Genomic DNA, 18,810 nt, shown 5'->3' with positions numbered 1-18,810 from the left:
AATTATTATTGTTGTTGTTAAGCCGTTTGTTTGTTGGCTCAGCCAGAAGCTCAAATAAGGTATTTATCGTTAATATTTTATGTTAAAAAACTAAAGACTTCTAACCGTATTTAGTCATTCTGACTATATAACATAAGATAGACATAGTAGGTGCAATAATAATCATCATACCGAATAGTCAACAATCAAATCTTATTACTTTACTATATTCTACTGAAGTTACACGACTAAGCCCTCTTTGGTAAGTCAATATTGCGGTACGTTCCGAGTCCACACCCCTAAGGACCTTCATTTAATGTTGCTTTTATTACATTTTTGCTTTAAACTTGAGGTCACATTCCGCAAAGTAGTTCTTAATTTAAACAAATAAGAGATTTTGTGGCATATGTATTTTGAATTTATTATACCGATTACCGTGTCTATTAAAAGTTCCTGAGTGCGGCTGAAAGTGTTTTAAGTGTGTTACATCATCATATTTCATTAAAAAAATAACGTCTTGTTAAAATCGATGGATCTCTTTTAGCGATTGAAACATACTGGCAGTTTAATAAAAGTTGTTGCGATGTTGCAAGGCTTCGTGAAAAGGAAAACATTTTTAATCTTCCTCTTTGCAGGCGGTAAACGTTCGTGAGCCATCGATCGAATTGCTTTAAAAACACGTCCTATGAGACTTTGACCAACATTGACTGAAGGAATAATTCATTTATACGTTAAGACCATAAATAACCTTTTGATTTAATTGTATTGTAAAAAAGTTGTTAAAAATAACAGTACATTTAAATATAAACCCTTACAAATTGAAAAAATGTTTAAAATGAACTTGCATTTTGTTGCTTCAGATGGTGACGACGGAGGACACGACAAATACTGTTCCTGGACAGATCGAGACGCCCGGTACCTTCGGCAAACTGAGGCAGACTCTGTCATCATCTTTACTCACAGCACAAGACAAAGGCAAGTATATTGATTATTAAATCGTCTATGTAACCACTGGTCTCCACCGACGAAACAAAAAAATTATACAGATATGTACGTTTTTGTATAAATGTTTTGACATTTCGAATGTCAAAATATTCAACCCGCAGGTCGATGAACACTTGTTCTAAAACTGAAGATAACTCAGTATTGAGGAATTTTTTTAGACATATTAGTATTTCTGAATTTCTTCAAAAGATTTAGTGCTTCTGAAAAGAAGGCTTGGTTATGTTTGCGTATAATCACTAAACATCTTGATTGGAAACAAATAAGATATATTTACTGATAAATTAAAACGTTGAACTAAATACATAATATCTTGTATATATATGAATTACACATACCACTGTATATGTTTTTAGGCCTGCAACTCAATTATATTCACATGTTCATATTTTAACAAGCTATTAACGTCAAAGTTAAAATGTTACCGCCGTGTTTCCCACTACGTTATCTACGCAATTTGTTACTAAGTTAGGAAGGCAATAACTTCACCATATGCAGGAAATGTTGATTTATAACGCGGGCACTTCTTCTTAGCTAACAGCTGCATGATATACTCAACTTTTATCTTACACGAACAGCGGATTAATATAATTTAGTTAATACTAACTAAAGGTGTCGTCATTTAAATTGTATATATTAATTTGACAAGATTTATGTACATCTTATGTACGCAGATGATAGCAAACAAAACTATCGTTAATATTTATGGTAAATTGAGAACTTTTAAAATTATTAATGCGACTAGGTGTCGCCCCCAAATACGTGTGGGCGGATTTAAAATAAACTTAGTAAGTGACCTAATATGTGCTAGTCTAGACTGTAGTCTTTCTCTGTACCGAATTTCGTTCAGATCCGTTGAACTATTTTGGAGTTACCCACTAACAATCAGCCATCCATCCATCAAAAAATTTGAATTCAAATATTAGTAAGATTAAAGTTATTTTAAAAGTACTATGACAGTGTTGTCGATCTCGTATTGAAATCCATTGTTGACTATCGTTGCAAGCTCTATCAATTTTCTGTCGACGGAAGCTTTAGTCGAATAATTGAAACTTGACGTGCCAATTACAACTTTGATAGAGCTAATAATTAATCCCTTCAAAGCCCATTTATAGTTGTAATGCTGTTTGATTGTATTTGATTTTCTGTAGTTTCCAACAAACCTGTTATTATGTTTGGCGTGACGAAAGTTAGGAGCTTATTAGATTCATTATTTGGTTATAAACTTATCTCAGATAAAGATATTTATAAATAGGAAAAATTATTTTACGCATCTAATATACATAATACAAGGTGATAAATGCGTCTTTTTGTAGTAATACTTCACAGAAATGTTAACAGTCAACTGAAATTTGTAGTTTTTTATTTGTTCTAGACAGCATTTCAACTAATCCTGTTGAAGGAATAACCTTTTCCATACTTTCACCCCCAAATTAAGTCTTCAAGATAGTTTCTCAAAGCCTTTTACACTGCTCACCTTAGTAGAAATAGAAATTCCTATGCTAAGTTTCAAGTCTCTAAGCATCGTATCTACGCTGTGAAAATATAAAAAAAAAAACAACTTTAACCCCCTTATCGAAAACGTATAGTAAAACTTCGAAAAACCTTGACTCATTTTTGTTCTTTAGGGGATTAATTACGTAAATTTCTTCCTAACTGCTCGCCTGCGTAGTCACAAAAATCTGTGTGCAATATTTCAAGTCTCTGGGTTTAGTAGTTTCGGCTGCACGTTGATATATTCGTCAGCCAATCAATGATTCAATCAGTTTACTAATTTAAATAGAGATCTCAAGATTATTACAGCATTTAATTATTGACAGAAGGTAACAAGTACCGTAACGTAATACCTTGCAGCTATTTGATTGTAGACAATGAAGATGCCAAAATGCTCTTGAGCATTCCTAGATGCCTCCCGGCACAAAATCAATACGGGCCGCCCGACACCGCCACGCCGGATTACACCGCCAGCCTCCGCAGCTGAGCTATATCCATATTTCATCTCGATGATAATAACAGCCTACATTCGTGAATTAACTACATGCATGCATTTATACATGATATACTTATTGTTATACGACATATTTAGTTCTCTAAACTTGTTAATAGACATACTTTTGCTATTTTATTTAAAGATTATGAAAAAAGTTAGGTCAGTCTTTCTACAAAGAAGGTCAGAATGTAGAGTCGAGAAAAAATTGTGATTGTTATAAATAGAAAGCCGCATTCTAAGTAAAATTAATTTTTCTCATTTTTAAAGCATTTTTAATCAATTTATGTATTTATTTAAATTGTGTATATGTTTTTGTACTTTTTCTTTCTCTCATATACATTTTAAATAATGTTTCTAAAACTTTCCTTGCATTACAATAAGTTATAACAATCCAACTTTCCAATAAAGTTAAAATAAGCTGTCGCTGACGTTGTAAATAATAAAAAGTTTGTTCAGATGTTAAATAAACATTTAATTTAAGAGATATTTGACGAGATACTCTCTCTATGTGCTATTTGTTCAAGAAAGAATCCATAAGGCGTATACCTACGAGTATCGTCAGCACGTCCCGTGGGATCGCGTATTTCGCAAAATTTCGCTATGAATATTGAGAAATGCTCGTAAATTCCGCTCCGAGCTCCTCTTAGCTGCTATCAAATGCTGGGCGTTTTTGTCCGCCCTTCGTATTATGATCCATATAGTACACAGAGGTTCCAGAAATTGAAGTGGATTTCTCTAAATTAATTGAACTGAGTTTATCGTTTTATAAAACTAACTCTAGTTTTTTAATGATTATTTTAAGTCACTTAATGTAGATTTTTCTTAATAGACATACATTATACCACTTACAAACAGTGAATATAATAAAAAATAAGAAAATAAAGATTTGCTAAAGTAACTATAGACACTAAATAAAGCTAAGTGTTTCCTATGATGCTATTATAAAATAATATGAACCTTGGACATTTTAAAATTATGTCACATTGTCAACGTAATCAAAACTCAGCAACAGTAGTAGTAGAAAAGGAAGACCCACAAGTTTCGAACCCAAAGTGTAAAATTTGAAGAATGAAATCTGTAGTGAAACAAACGATCTCAACCCAAGCCGGCTGTAATATAATTCCCCAGCGCCGGCGACAAATTAAAAATCAAGTTTTTGAATTTAATTTCAAAAGTATTCCTTCTTTCCTTACAAAATGGAAACTTTCTCAGCAAACATTTATCTAAGCCTATAGCGTGTCTCTAAAATACTTACTTAGGTATTACTTGTTAATGAATCGGTAGTTACTTGTTATAAAAGAGATATTAAACTATGTTTTTGTTTTATTCTTATGTAATATACACCTGTTGCCCGCGACTACGTCCGCGCGAAATTAAAAGAAACTTAATAAGTAGCCTGTGTTCTTTCAGACTGTGTGCTACATCTGTTCCAAATTTCATCCAGATTCGTTGAGCCGTTTTAGAGATACCTTCAAACATCCATCCATCTATCTATCCATCTATCCATCTAAACTTTCGCTTTTACAATATTAGTAAGATCATAGCTGATCTCAGTATAAACCAGAATCATTTAAAAAATGAATTAAAAGTGAATCGTAATTTTTTCGAAAAGCGGGCGAAATTTATTTGCAATACATTCAATGATAATAAATACAAAGTTCCACTACAGTTCTCTCATAAAAAGGAATAGCCAATCGGTCCATTTAGGGAGAGTATTCCTTATTTATTTATTCAATGGCACAATGTTCTAACCCAACCGCAAATCTTTTATATTTCGGTTGTTTCGTAAATGTTCTCTTGTTGCTGTATTCAAACGTTAATTGTGTATTAAAGATAGACAGTTTTTATATTTAAATAACATTTTTTTATTTTTTTTATCGTATTTTCATATAATTTTTATTAGAATGAGACGTAAAGAGCGACTATATGTGACTTAAGAGGAATAAAGTTGAATCGATTTTCAGTAACAAAGCTGGGTCCGAGGCCGGTGGTGGTGGAAGCTGAACCTCCTCCGGCCGCCCCAATCGCGCAGCCGCCGCCGCCACAACCAGCTAAAACAGAACGGTCAGTATAAGCGAACTCGTATTTTGCATGAGAAATGAAAAGAAAGTAGGTAATAAATACAAGAGCTTTATAAAAATGTGTTAATGAAATGGTAATAATACCATAATGTACAGTTGATGGTTTACTATAGTGAGGCAGGCAAGGCGCCGTCCCGCGCGGGCGCATGCCGTGTGTGCCTCAAGGCGCTGAAGCCAGGCGAAGTATTTCACACGTGCAACGGCTGCCAGCACCGCGTCTGCGAGGACTGCTCCTCCTATTCCAAGCCGGCCAGCGACGACGAGGCGGTAATATCTTACCATCTTTGTTTATGAAAATACACGCTCAAAAACCAAGTATGTACTCAAAACTTTTAAGTTTTTTTGTATTATTCCAGAGTTCATGGCGGTGCTCGGTATGCCGGCGCAAGGCGGGACCGCGCGTGCCTCCGGCGGCGCAGGATAGTACGGACTCGCTGCTGGACGTGCCGGTGCTGGAGGCGCTGCAACGGCGCCACTCGGAGGCACGTCTAGGTAGCGGCGGCGCCTCCGCCGGCCTCGCCCCACCGCGCTCTCCTGAGCTACGCAGGCACTCTGATGTCTCGCCGGCGTCCTTAAAAGAATTAGAGAAGGTAATGTTTACGCTACGTAAAAAAGGTGTAAGTAGATCATTTGATTTTTCTCACTCATCAGAGTAAACGCATATATCTGCCATGCAACCTCTTCATATTTGTACGTTTTAAATAAGCTATATGTAGAGATGAACCGTTGAGTTTGTAACGACGCTGCCGCTGCGGCAGTTAAAGGGCGGCGGCGGAGGCGGCGGCAGCGTGACGCCGGATGTGGAGTCACGGCGCGCCAGCACGGTGTCGCCCGCGCGCCGCCGCTCAGTGCGCGCGCCTCGCCAGCGCTCCTGCGACGAGGACCAGCCGCCGCCCGGCCACCACGCGCCCGCGCTCTCCGCGCCCCCGCCCATGTCACGCAGGTATAAACCTACATACTTTATTTATTTTAAATCATTTTTATTAAAAGCTCTCAAAGTCTTGACAGGGAATAGGGAACTTTGCATGAAATGTTTTGATGAGATATTGATAGATTACAATTTGGTTACAATTCAGAGCATCTGCTGTGGACGTGGTGAGCGGCGCGGGCGGACGGCGCAGCTCGTACCGCGTGGAAGAGCCCGTCGACACCACGCCGCAGATCACCGGCCTCAGCGTCGACGAAGACCGCCCCATCCGAAGACGTGGCAGTCAATTGTTAGTTGATATTCATTTAGTGTAACAATAGTTTAAGAATGGTAGACGCAAGCAACAAGCAGGCGAGGCAGAGGCAGAGGTCGCTTCGCTATTTCGGCGAATCAGGTGACCGCTTGCTTGCTATCTTATAATATAGAAAAAAATAGGTGTACTTTAGTAGGTAAAAACTACTAACTTATTAGTACCAGTCCATGGCAGACGGATACTTGTTTCTAGGCCCGATATTGCGGCCCTGCAGCAACGTACCGGCGCACTAAGTGCAATGGCGGCGCTAGCGTCGCGCGGTGTGGAAGCCGAACCCACGCCCTCCGCAGCGGCGGTTGCGGCTGCTGCAGCTGCTGCGGCAGCCAGGCAGATGTCCGTGGACGCAGAGGCTATCAAGATCGTCATACACGACGTCGACGACCGCACGCCGCGACGCGTCACACTGCGTCGCGACCCCAACGATAAAGGACACCGTTGTATGCTAAATGTTTGACATATCACGAATTTAACCTGTTTATTAAAATATGGTAGAGACACAGGTGGGCACAGTTAATCGAAAAGTTAACTTCGTTAATCGTTAATACGTTAATTAAAAAATTAACTTCGTTAATCGTTAAAGCGTTAAATTCTAGAAAATTTAACGCAAGTTAAAGTTAATCGTTAACAGTTAGCCATACCAAAATTGTACATACTAATTTCACACTTATTGTGGCAACACTTGTTTATAATAGTAATTTGACTGTACATTCTATTACACATTAGTATTAGAGACAAGTATGAATGCATTATAGTATATTTTATTACGAGTGCGGAAAGCCTGTCATTGCAAAGAGTTCCGACAAATGTCTACCCGAGCCGAGGCGCAGCCGAAGGTGAGGGATGACAGTCGGAACAAGTTGTAATGACAGTTCCGCCCATGTACTAAACAACTATTTTTAATACAGTTGCGAAAAAATGAAGCAATTTAATAGAATAATAAAAACATAATAAACTCAACTAACTAAAATGTTTGAAAAATGGCGCCAACCGTAAAAGAATACAAACAGAGATTTTTTTTTGTTTTCTTCACCCATTCTGGGTAGGCAAATGGAACTATGCCCAAACGGCCAAGTCTTCAGTAGATTATTTATATTGATATGAAATGAAAATGAAATTTTATGTTATAAAATAAAATGAAACCTAACCTAATTCATTGAATCAAATCATTAAATCTGATATTGTAACAAATTAGGAGCTTCTTTTTAGCTTTTTTTATAAAAACTTCAATGATTTTTTTTTTGTAAAAACTCCGTGGTTGGTTTTTTCTTTATAATAGATATCATTTTGACATTTGGGAAAGAGAAGGCACGAGTTTGGAAAAGCTAAAGAAAAAGCACGAATAAAAAAGTGTTTTAATACAGTTGCTCAAAAAGTGGCGTATTGCAGAGACGAAGAGCGTTCGGAATGTGGGCTATTACATACTCTTGCTTTTATATACTCGTAATGAAATATACTATTTCGAACCTTCTTTTGATTTTATCCTGTTGGTCACGTCTTTCCCGGACGCTCTGATGCATCACACTTGCACGCGAACTTCACATATATCAATTATCAACTGTTTCGTTCACCATTCGAGTCATCGACAGTCGCCCAACATAGTTGAACTTACGAGCGTGGCATGGCGCGTAATTTAAACAAAATGACAGCACGTCTCCAAGTTTCTAATTTAACGATTAACGGACTTTTATTAACGGAAGTTGAGTTTAACGGAAGTTAACAAAAGCGTTAACACTTTTTGAAGTTAACTTAAAAGTTAATCCGTTAAGCAAAATGTTAACTTCGTTAATTAACGATTAACGGATTAACGAGTTAATGCCCAGCTCTAGGTAGAGACAATGTTATTTGTAAACTGTCGGTCCTAGCTCGAGGGTTCGGCATGCGCGTTGTTGGCGGCAAGCCGGACGCAAGCGGGCGCCGCGAGGCCATCATCGTGTGGACCGTTCCCGGCGGTCCCGCTGACCTCGCCGGCCTGCAACAGGGGGATAAGGTTAACTACTCAATACTAAAGATCCGTATAATGCGACCAGAACAATGGTAGAACATTGCAGCTGAAATGGGATAGACTGAAATTATTTATATTTTGCCTAGTTCTTTTCTACATTTTATCAAAAAACTTTCTTGAAATACGAACTTGCGTATATTATTGTAGGTACTGGAATGGTGCGGCGTACCGCTGACGGACCGCAGCTTCGAGGAGGTGTGCGCTGTGCTGGAGCGCGGCGGCGACACCGTGGAGCTGCTGGTGGAGCCCGCACCACAGCTTGACGACCCGCCCGCGCCTGTACAGCATCACGCCACGCACCACCATCATGCGCTTTACGGTAAACAAAATTATCTCTCGTAAAAAATAATACATTAATCAGTACGTGTACAATGAAATCAAATCGAGTTTTAACAGGTTATTAGAAATATATCTAGTTGGGGAACATCACGTCAAAAATTTGCAAACCCTATATTTTGGACCAAAGAATTCAAATTGCTGATGTGAGATACCAAATTTGACAGTTTGTAATATTTAGCACGTTAGTAATTTCTATACGAAGTTTTTCTGTCAACAACATGTATTCCATGCTTAACAATAATATAACTTTGTAGTTAAATGATAAGTCCAAAAATACTCGTTTAGACCATTTCGAACCATTTCAGCTTTATTTATTTGCTATTTATTTATTCTGTCTGCACTGTTCAACATTTCCGTGTATTGATTCGTTCCTTCTTTATGTGCTTTCACTTCCTAGCTCCACAAGCTTCGACACTTTCAACTTCTACTCCTTCTTCTTCACGACCTTCGTATTTACGGTAGTAATCTTCATTATTTTATTAGTTCTTTGTAAACTTGTACTATAATTCAAATAATCAATAGATGGTTTTTGATCTATAGGATGTTGTAATTTTTGTTTTACAGAACCCGAAACAGACAAAACACCATCGTCGCCAACCCGACGGAAATTGCCGAAAACCCCGGTATAATACCTATAGGCTTTAATTGTACTAAGTGTTGTGAATCCCTAAGACATTAAGCGACTCGTTCGCGCCCTCATGAACTCTAGTAGAGACTGTCACTCGGTGCCTATTCCTCTGCGCTTCACGGATCACTCACTGTATTAGCTGTGATTTGAAATTTGTTAACCTTTTACTATATTAAAAGGGATACTTTGTTTACATATCCAAGTATATTTACTTAACATTTAAACTCGATTTGTTATCTATGTTCGTTATATCCTTTACAATATGATAATCCTAAGTGAAGTGTGTGAAAAAATACTACCTAATTATTTTCAGATTTTTATTTTTTCTATCACCCGACCAATTTCATAATGTCGCCAACGTCGACGGCCGGAGATGAGTTTATTACACACCCGGCAAAAGTGATCAAATACCATGATACTTAAAATGTTCCAGTAAGTGTAGTTTAAAGCTACATTCAGTTCTAGTATTCGATGGTAGCTTAGGAAACTCATCCCGGTATCGAACATCACTAATAGGATATCCGAGGATGAATAGTTTAATTGTCTAACAAATATAAATACGATGTAGTGAAACTAGAGAAGCCGCCGCTTTCAGCTTAGCCGGAAACAAAATACATGAAACATTCAAAAGATCAACACAATCGAATTATACTTTTCGCAAATAGTAAGTGATTTAAAGAAATAGAGAAGAGACGTTCAGCCAAGCGTGGAGCCACAGAAGTACAAAGTAACAGAAGCGGCCGTAAGGATACGAGGAGCGGGCGAGGTGAGCGCACTCCGGGCACGCGCTAGTCTGCCAACTGTTACCATCGACCTCCATTCGACGCACTCTCCCGTTTGTACCGTGTCATGTCTTGCGCCTCGAGTCTATTACCGAGTCTTGCTGTTGATTTAGAGTAGTGTAATGCCGCACTTTGTCCGTCGGGACGCTCGGAACGTGTAGCCTCGTAGCAGCTTGGAGGAACACCTTACACGACTGGCGCTTGCGACACGATCTCTGAATGCGGCTCCTCGCAGCTCGCAACGACACGCTGTACATACCCGCTCGGTCGACTGTAGATCATTGTTACCAGTTATGCAGAGTGACATGTGCATGATTGCACAGTGTGATGTGCATATTAACATAGAAAGCACCGTATTGGACTGAAGCCCTTGCGTGTGACATGAAATTATCATTATACGTCGACATATTTTTCAATAACATTAACTTGTCTATCATTATACTACATTGTTCACAAACTTAATGCTTTCTAAATAATTCCTTCGAATGTCAATGATTTTGTGGATGAAATAGATCTGTTCCCATTTGTCCAATGTGTTATTGTCTGAACATAATCTAAATTCCATCCAATTACAATATACACAAAATTGATAATAAAACACTCATCGCATATTCGCTGTAGAACATTCCTTAAAATATGTAGCGAATTATAGACATAGCAAGACATTATCTACATATTATTAAATTCAACATTTCATGAGGAATTTTTGGAATAGTAATTTTCGACATGTGATTCCCTAGACAAGTCATTTAATTTCAATAAGAAATTTAAATCGCAATACATGGGGCTTGAACCAGTATCAGCATGATACAGCTTTCTGCATGGCGGACGAGTGCGTCAGGTTTTGTTCATTTATGTACTACATAGCGATGCCTAAGCCCGAATAGCATGTTATTTTATAAAAATGTTTTCAATATAAAGAAACATTGAACCCATTAATGGCGAAAATATTGAGTTGCTACGATCGTAGAGAATGTTATGAAATAAAGATTGTTTATCCGCTAACGAAGAACTCATAGTATTTGCATGTTAAAAGACGATACATTTCCCTGACTTATAAAATAGATTTTTACATACATACTCTAAGATTATAAAAAAATACCTTAATTTTCCATAAAACGGATGTGTTCTTTAGATTTAAAATAATAGTAGGTGCGATAAGGCCGGCGAACGACAGATAGCCTGATGATTAGATTTTATTTATATCTGTATAGAAATGTGAATGTGTCATATATGTTCAGGAGCAGGAGCGCAGTGAGCGCGCGCGGGAGCGGGAGCGGGAGAGGCCGGCGCCTCGCGCGCAGCTGCAGGTTTGGTTCGAGGCAGAACTGCGCAAGCTGGTTGTGGTACTAATCGCGGCCGACGACCTGCCGCCGCGAGACCACACGCTCGGCTACGGAGACGAGCCGGAGGCCTTCGCGAGAATACGTCTCCTACCGTCATTGTGAGTTTAGGCGCTAATCATCATTGCATTATTGTGTTATTTCCCCGTTTATGGGTCCACTCCAGGTATTTGTACGTTCGGTACTTGTGTGTCAGGGAGAGCTGCCCGCCGGTAGAGACGGACCCGGCATCGGCGTCATGCAGTCCCGTGTGGAACGCCACGCTAGGTTTCGGTGGCCTCAGTGCAGACCTGCTGGCCGGCCGCGCGCTTGAGCTCACTCTGTGGGACGCCTGTCCCGGCATCGACCCCGTCCTCATCGGAGAATGCACCGTGTGTATCATGCCTTATATTAAACTTACAGTGAATTTATCTATTTTTTCTTCTATATATTCGTGAAAATGAATGGTGTGTGTGTGTATGTGGAAATACTAATACTTCCTACTGCAATATATTTTCTCAAAAAACCATGCAACTACAAATTTTGCGTATGAAAATGAAGAGAGTCGATGTTATTTAATGTGATATTGCCGGAAAACTGCGACAAGTAGTATCTATTACAGATGGAGATAGAAAAAGCGTTCGCGGAGGAGCGCGCGGTGTGGTGGACGCTGGAAGAGCGCGGCACCCGGTCGGCCAGCGCCTCACCGCGCGGCTCGCTCGCCGGCGCGCGCGCCCTGCGCCGTGGGGACTTCGCCTCGCAGCGATCTGTATCAGGTATCGACAAAACCCGAATACAAGGGATCATTGATGCACTGCATACTTTGTCGCTGTTATTAACTCAATATATGCTTCTTTTGAAAATTATTGGTAACGCGCGTTTCACCCAGATGACGTGGACTCTATCGGGGAATGCGCTTCGCTGCTGCACCCGGACCACGCGTGGGTGGCGGGCTCGCGGCGCGGCTCCTCGCAATCGGAGACCCTCGAAGTGGAGGTGTACCAGCTCGGAAAGGACTTCTCGCGCTCCCTGCCGGGCTCTAGGCGCTCCTCCTTCCAGCAACAGGATAAAGGTAACGTTGCGTTCAATATTTCTTAATTTTCATATCAGGGACTAAATAAGGGGATAATACGCTACTTTATTATGGATTATGACAATGATCTAGACTTGTATTCCAAGTCAAATAATTACTGGTTTGTCAAACATAACAATTGGCGCCACCTGATGGTCACTCAGTTGCAAAAGTTATCTACCAGTTTCAGAGATATGTTTCTAGTAAGCAACTGGCAAGGGCGCAGTACGCGCTTAACTGTGCAGTCCTATTTTTAAGTTACTTCTTAAAAAGGAGCCATTACTATTTTAATAAAGGGATATGGGTTGTGCTGGTTGATTGGCTGCACTCATACATAAATAAGTACAAGGTGCAGAAGGCACAGTGGCGCCGTGTGGGTCGCGGCGCAGTGAGCGGCGGCGTTCGTCATGCGTGCGTCGCGACCCCGACGACATCCTACGGTCGCTGCGCGCGGTCAAGGGCGAGCTCGGCCGAACACTCTCGCTCTCGGGATCCACCGCCAGGCGTAAGTCTCGCTTCATCTTCAATAACCACCCGCACTAGCTCTTCCCGATGATCCACAACTCCACCGCGAAGCGTAAATCTCGCTTTCATCCAAAATAACCATCAACATTAACTCTCCCAATTATCCCACGATTCCTACTCTCTAAGTTAGTAATACTTAAATCATTCCGTGCAATTAATGCAAATTACGCTGCTACGATTGTGCAATTTTTTTTGTTTTTAATGCTTGTCATTTTCATAAATTGCACGGAATCGGATAAAACATAAAAAAAAGCAAGAGTATGCAGAGTAAACTTGTAGACGCAATAGTTTAGATTAATCTTCTTCTAGCCGCGCTTCAAAGCAATGGATACCTTCTTATCTGTTGAATGTCTACTATAAAAATACACCAAATATGCTTGTAACAAAACTGTTCTCGACTATAAACTAATGGGTCTACACTTTGTCCACTTTTATTATCAATAAGATAACATTACTTTTCTGACTGACTTAAATGGAGTCGCAGATTTGATGTCGTCTCGATTCCAAATTATAATAGTAAACTAAGTTACGTAAATTACGTTTTCTCTTATGTCTATTAATATCAAAGATTTTAGTTCCTGTGATAAAATTATTTTCAGAACATCTCATTTGTATCATATCAATTGGCTATGAGTAGGTGAGATAATTAGCAATGCATTAAATATTTACATAAAAATGAGATTATTTTATAATTTTGAATAATGTGTAATATTACTTTCAAGTTACAATGGGAGCATCTTACTCGATACATAAATGAGGGTACTGACATGTACATGTTTGACTTGTTTGGTCAGCAGCGACGGACCGTTAGCACCTCGGTAAGCCCGCCCTCGCCCGGCCGCGCGCACTGTCGACGGCAGGCCGCGCGGTCTCGGTACACGATCCCTTGTGACGTCCGACGGCCGACAGCCCCCTGACGCCGCCCTGTCGCTCCGCGCGCACCCGCCGCGCTCTTCTCTCGTCCCCTATATGTCCACATATCGGTGCCGAGGCGTCGTCCGCGCTGGGAGCGGCCGAAGCGACAGGACGGGAGGGGGCACGTAGTAGCATGGGTCATACATCGCTTGCGCGACGGCCGCGCGCTCGCACCGTTGAATGTGGCTGCGCCCGACGCTTTTCATCACTTCACTGTGTCTGTACTGTTCTGTCCTGACGCATGCCCGGCGGCGGGCGATCACGCTCACTTCATCTGTTTCTGTGTACCTATGCGCCTGTGCGGCTGCAAGTCTCCGTTCATTTCGACGACACGACTCGCCTAGGTCTGGACCTCATCAACTTTGCGAATGTCACTCATGTTTACGATGCGCCTTCTATTAGATTTCCTGTATATATTATCTTATCCTTAGGCCGTAGTTGAAAATTCCAAGATTTTTGTAACTTGGTAAAAAAGTAACCGAGTAGGCTAGGGAATGACGCATCAGCGCACGCGATGCGGCCGGCGTAGGCGTCGGTAGTAGGCCGCGGTCGCGCATGCCCCGGCGGCGCGTGCTCTGTACATTAGCTCTCAGACGGCGACTGGAACTATCTTATTCTAATGGCTGATCATAACACGGAATGCTTGTACCATATACTGAGTTGGAGACCGCTTCAGGCAACTATTAGCAAGTCGACTACACTCTTGGCTGCACACGTTAATACGCTTCTTCTTCCATCTATATGTTTAGGAAAGGAGTCGATTCGAGTTCTATGTAAAAGACATTTTTAACGTTGGCACGAAGCTGTTTGACGTGCTTTATGTATTTTATTTTTCAATGTACGATTGAATGGTTTTGTTTTCCATTGTTTGTATTGTTTTGTTTCTATGTTTCGAGAATGAATTTTACTAATGTCGTTTTAAATGATTATGAATGTAAAGTGAAACTCTGCTATATCGAGCGAGCGAGAGGGTGCATGAGAGAGAGTAGGAAGGGTAGAGCTGGGTTGGCGTGTTGGGGTTTGCGGGGTGCGGGGAGGCGGCGTGTGCAGTACGGGTGGTGTTGGCGGCAGGCACGGCGACGGGGCGCAAGGGCAGCATGTGGGCGGCGGTGCCGGCGGCGGCCGAGGCTGCGGCGGCCGAGCTCGGGGACGACGAAGAGGGCGTGCCGCTGGGGCCGGGCCAACTGCCACCACGCGGCTCACACTTGCCGCCGCTACACGCCGAGATCAACATCAGCATCATCATGATCAAAGGCCAACTCGAGCTCGAGGTAACAACCTATCTACAGATCTAAGTCGTCATGTTAATCACAACTTTCAACTTGTTTATAATATTTTGGCGGATCAAAGTATAAAACATTTTTACGGTTAACAACGATTTTACGGTTTTTGTAACAGAAACATTAGTTATCTACGGATGTTGAAGTGGTGTGTCCATTATAAGACCAGGTAACCCGATTATCTTGTTGCGGTAAAAGAAGTAAAATCATCATTCCATGTTGCAGGTCTCCCACGCCCGTCGAGTGTACGGCGTAAATGGCGAGGTGCCGGACTCGTACGTCAAGTGCTACCTGCGCGACGGTGACAAGTGGTTGCACAAGCGCAAAACGCGCGTCATCCGCCGCACCACCGAGCCGCACTTCAAGCAGACGCTCAAGTATCAGGTATCAGGAGTATCGCTTATTAGAGATTAACAACCATTCGGTAGTTCAATTTAAGAATTATTTAGATTCTTTTAATCATTATAACACATTTTTTACATAAGTTTATTTTTGAATGGCTTTATGTATTAGGCGAGCGACGCACTCGGACGTACGCTGGTGGTGATGCTGTGGCAGCGCTGCGGCGGCTTCGAGCACAACCTGGCGCTAGGCGGCGCCGAGATCTGTCTCGACAAGCTAAGCCTGCCGCAGCGCACCTACGGCTGGTATCCACTCTTCCCCGCCACCTCGCTCGCCGCTGACGAGTCGCCCGACTGATCCCGCGAGCCGTCGCCGGAGCGACGACACCTGGCCGACTAGCCGACTAGTTGACAAACTAACTAGCCGACTAGCGCCAAGGTTGACGAACTAGCTGACTAGCTAATTAGAGTGCTCCCGACGGCCAACTCCACGATCGTGTCGAGAACCATGCTGCCCATTGCATTGACGAGATCCCAAAACGCTTGTTGTGAGAACAATCCTCAATGGACAAATATGTTATATTCGTATTTGTAAACGTGTAATAGTTTACATTAATTTTACATTAAAATCAAAGCGTTCGTATATTATAAAGGAGCTTATAGATTGCTTTTGTTGTCAACCCAAATTTTAGCCGCGACATCGAAACCATTAAATGTGCATACGCATATGTGCATATTTACAGAAATAATGAAATTTGTATGTATATAGATTAATAATTACTTTTTGTTTTACTTGAAAATCCAAATTGTATTGACATCAAAAGTAACTTGATTAATATTCAAACGAAAAAAATCGGTCTAATAAATTTATGTTCGTAGTTAAGCTAAAAAATCTATACTAAAACCATTTTACTAGTTTAAATATCTGTAGAGATTTGTATACCGCGTAATAATAGTCTTATAACAATCTCTACATATACCTCTTACCTACCTAATACCTCATTTCAATGCCTCATCTAGCTTTATCTGTTCAGAGTAAATCTAGTCTCGTCATTATAATTATAATATTAGATATTTACATAATAACTCATATGGTAGCGCTCACTTCTATCTATATTCAGTACAATCACTTGAGCTGCATTAGCTGTTAGTGCTACATATTTCATTCGTGTTAGAATTTAATAATCGTAAAGTAGTGAATTGTGTGTTTATATGTAAATGTACTCGATAAAAGAAAACTAAACGCATAAATCTTTTATAGCGTCATTTTGATAACCCCAACTTCAAAACTTTGCCTTAAAAGTAGTTCTTTAAAATAACTAGTGTGTAAGTGCGTCTAGGTACTATTCTTCCAAGGTTGTGCTTTAGTGATTTTTCCCTACATAATTAATCTACAAACATCTTTAAGAACCCCTTTCTTTATGTCCTACTTTACATTTATAAACTGTAAATATTATATTTTATCCAAATTTTTCTACGCACAACTAATTTCGTGATAGAATTACTATTACATATAAAATGTCACCAATTGCGATACTACACAATGTATTTAAATTCAAATCTCCGCATTCGCGGGGCTAACGTTCCGGAAATGTACCGCGGATACCGAAACCGAAATTTGGCTACATTTTTGACTACGCAACGAATTGTGAACCACAATTAACGCGAACGTGAATAAGAAGCTATGACTACTTATAAAAGAGATAATAATTGTTCGTAATACTCCTTTATTTATAAGTATATCATAAGTTGTGTAACATTTAATATTCCATATGTAGCAAAAATGTAATAAGTTTCGATCAGTAGACAAAGCACAGACGATCAGTAGATATAACAAACTAACGATATGCCATAGTTTGAGCAATATCACCGGCCTACATTCAATATTAGCTACAATTAAATATACATATGTCTTTAAAAATACTATCGACTTCGAGTAAAACAATATCGACACAGTAAACAACAATTCTTAAAGAGTGTTCTATCGACAGTGTTAGAAAGAGTCTACATTTCTTAGCACTTATCTGCTTATCTATTTACCTCAAACGTCGTCTTAGTGTAATCACTCGCTTGACAATATTTTATTATGTACATTATTATGTATTTATTCATATTATCTTAATTTTATCATAACAGTAACCCACATTTGCGACTACGAGATCAGCCAATCTCATATGCGCCTTATTTACAAGACATGAATAGTTTATATATACACCTTGCATTAATTTAACGTAATCGTACAATTCCTGAGAGAGAATATTATAACTAGTAGCTATATCTAAGTCCTTGTGAATCTACAGATATCCTGTATTCTTTATACACAACACGCGACGCGTAACTATTTTTTTACACTATTATTTTTCTATTTAGTTAGATATTTTATAGATCGATATTTAATATTTATAAAATGCTAAACTATTTCAATATAATCAATAAATAATCTAGACTTTTAATATTAAAGAAATAATATAAATATCATACCGATACGACGTCGGTGTGATCAAATCAACTTTACGCTTATTATCTTGATATAATGAATGTATAACAAAAGTATATTCTGACTTAAGAAATGTATAAATGTATTGACTATTTAATATTGTGCCTCGATAATCTGTCGTTTTTCATTTTAAGTACAACGCCATAAAACCATCATCGTAGAAATAATTATATCAAGGCGGATCTTTTCGTCTATGAAAATTATTATGAAAATATTTTGTGAATTTTATGGTGAGTGTAACACAACAATTTTTCAATTCCTCTACTTTGTGGTCAGAAATATCGGGCATATTATTAGGTAGGTTCCGAGTTCCTCGGTACCTACCCAAATTAGGGTGACTGTCAACCACGCTGGCCCAATACGGTTTAATTGACTTCACACATCTGAATTTCTTCGCAAATATGTGCAGGTAGCAGGGTAAGTGTTCATATAAAATTCGAAAATCGAGAACACATTGGTACATAGCGGGTATCGAAGATCGGGGACGTATCGACTTCGGTTTACTCCGATCAAGCGATTAAACAATAGTGGCAGACGGTCTTGTGTCTATGTCATTTATGAGAGATTTTTTTATAATTGCAAAGACGAAAAGAACCATTGCCTTTTGTACACATATCTCTGTAGAAAAAGTTCAATATAGTTCACAATCACATATCTTTTTGTAATAATTTTCCTAGATGCGGTGATGCCTGTTTTGATATCGGTGAACCATTTCATTGTTCTTACCTAAATGTACAACGCCTGTACTTTAGTATTGTGTAACGTCTGTTAGAAATACCTTCAAAATATTTTCAAATATGTACCGTTTTCGTGA

The 18,810-nt window shown here is 39.8% G+C and overlaps 1 protein-coding gene across 1 annotated transcript in view; it reads left to right on the top strand.

Annotated features, from left to right (window-relative positions):
* Positions 1-16,201, top strand: part of LOC106711649 (regulating synaptic membrane exocytosis protein 1) — a 33,513-nt gene extending 17,312 nt beyond the window's left edge. The window contains exons 2-19 of the mRNA XM_045680183.1: positions 840-954; positions 4,936-5,035; positions 5,166-5,319; positions 5,409-5,642; positions 5,811-5,995; positions 6,129-6,269; positions 6,486-6,730; positions 8,156-8,280; positions 8,443-8,614; positions 9,199-9,257; positions 11,286-11,488; positions 11,584-11,758; positions 11,989-12,142; positions 12,256-12,438; positions 12,788-12,943; positions 14,950-15,149; positions 15,384-15,542; positions 15,672-16,201. Coding sequence (XP_045536139.1) covers positions 840-954; positions 4,936-5,035; positions 5,166-5,319; positions 5,409-5,642; positions 5,811-5,995; positions 6,129-6,269; positions 6,486-6,730; positions 8,156-8,280; positions 8,443-8,614; positions 9,199-9,257; positions 11,286-11,488; positions 11,584-11,758; positions 11,989-12,142; positions 12,256-12,438; positions 12,788-12,943; positions 14,950-15,149; positions 15,384-15,542; positions 15,672-15,857 — 2,946 coding nt within the window. The 3' untranslated portion in view covers positions 15,858-16,201. The remainder of the gene's footprint in view (positions 1-839; positions 955-4,935; positions 5,036-5,165; positions 5,320-5,408; positions 5,643-5,810; positions 5,996-6,128; positions 6,270-6,485; positions 6,731-8,155; positions 8,281-8,442; positions 8,615-9,198; positions 9,258-11,285; positions 11,489-11,583; positions 11,759-11,988; positions 12,143-12,255; positions 12,439-12,787; positions 12,944-14,949; positions 15,150-15,383; positions 15,543-15,671) is intronic.
* Positions 16,202-18,810: the final 2,609 nt, after the last annotated feature.

The sequence above is a fragment of the Papilio machaon genome, chromosome 12 (genome assembly GCF_912999745.1).
Source record: "Papilio machaon chromosome 12, ilPapMach1.1, whole genome shotgun sequence".
In the NCBI taxonomy this organism is placed as follows: domain Eukaryota; kingdom Metazoa; phylum Arthropoda; class Insecta; order Lepidoptera; family Papilionidae; genus Papilio; species Papilio machaon.
The sequence above is the reverse complement of the archived record's forward strand: the minus strand, read 5'-3'. Positions and strand labels throughout refer to the sequence as shown.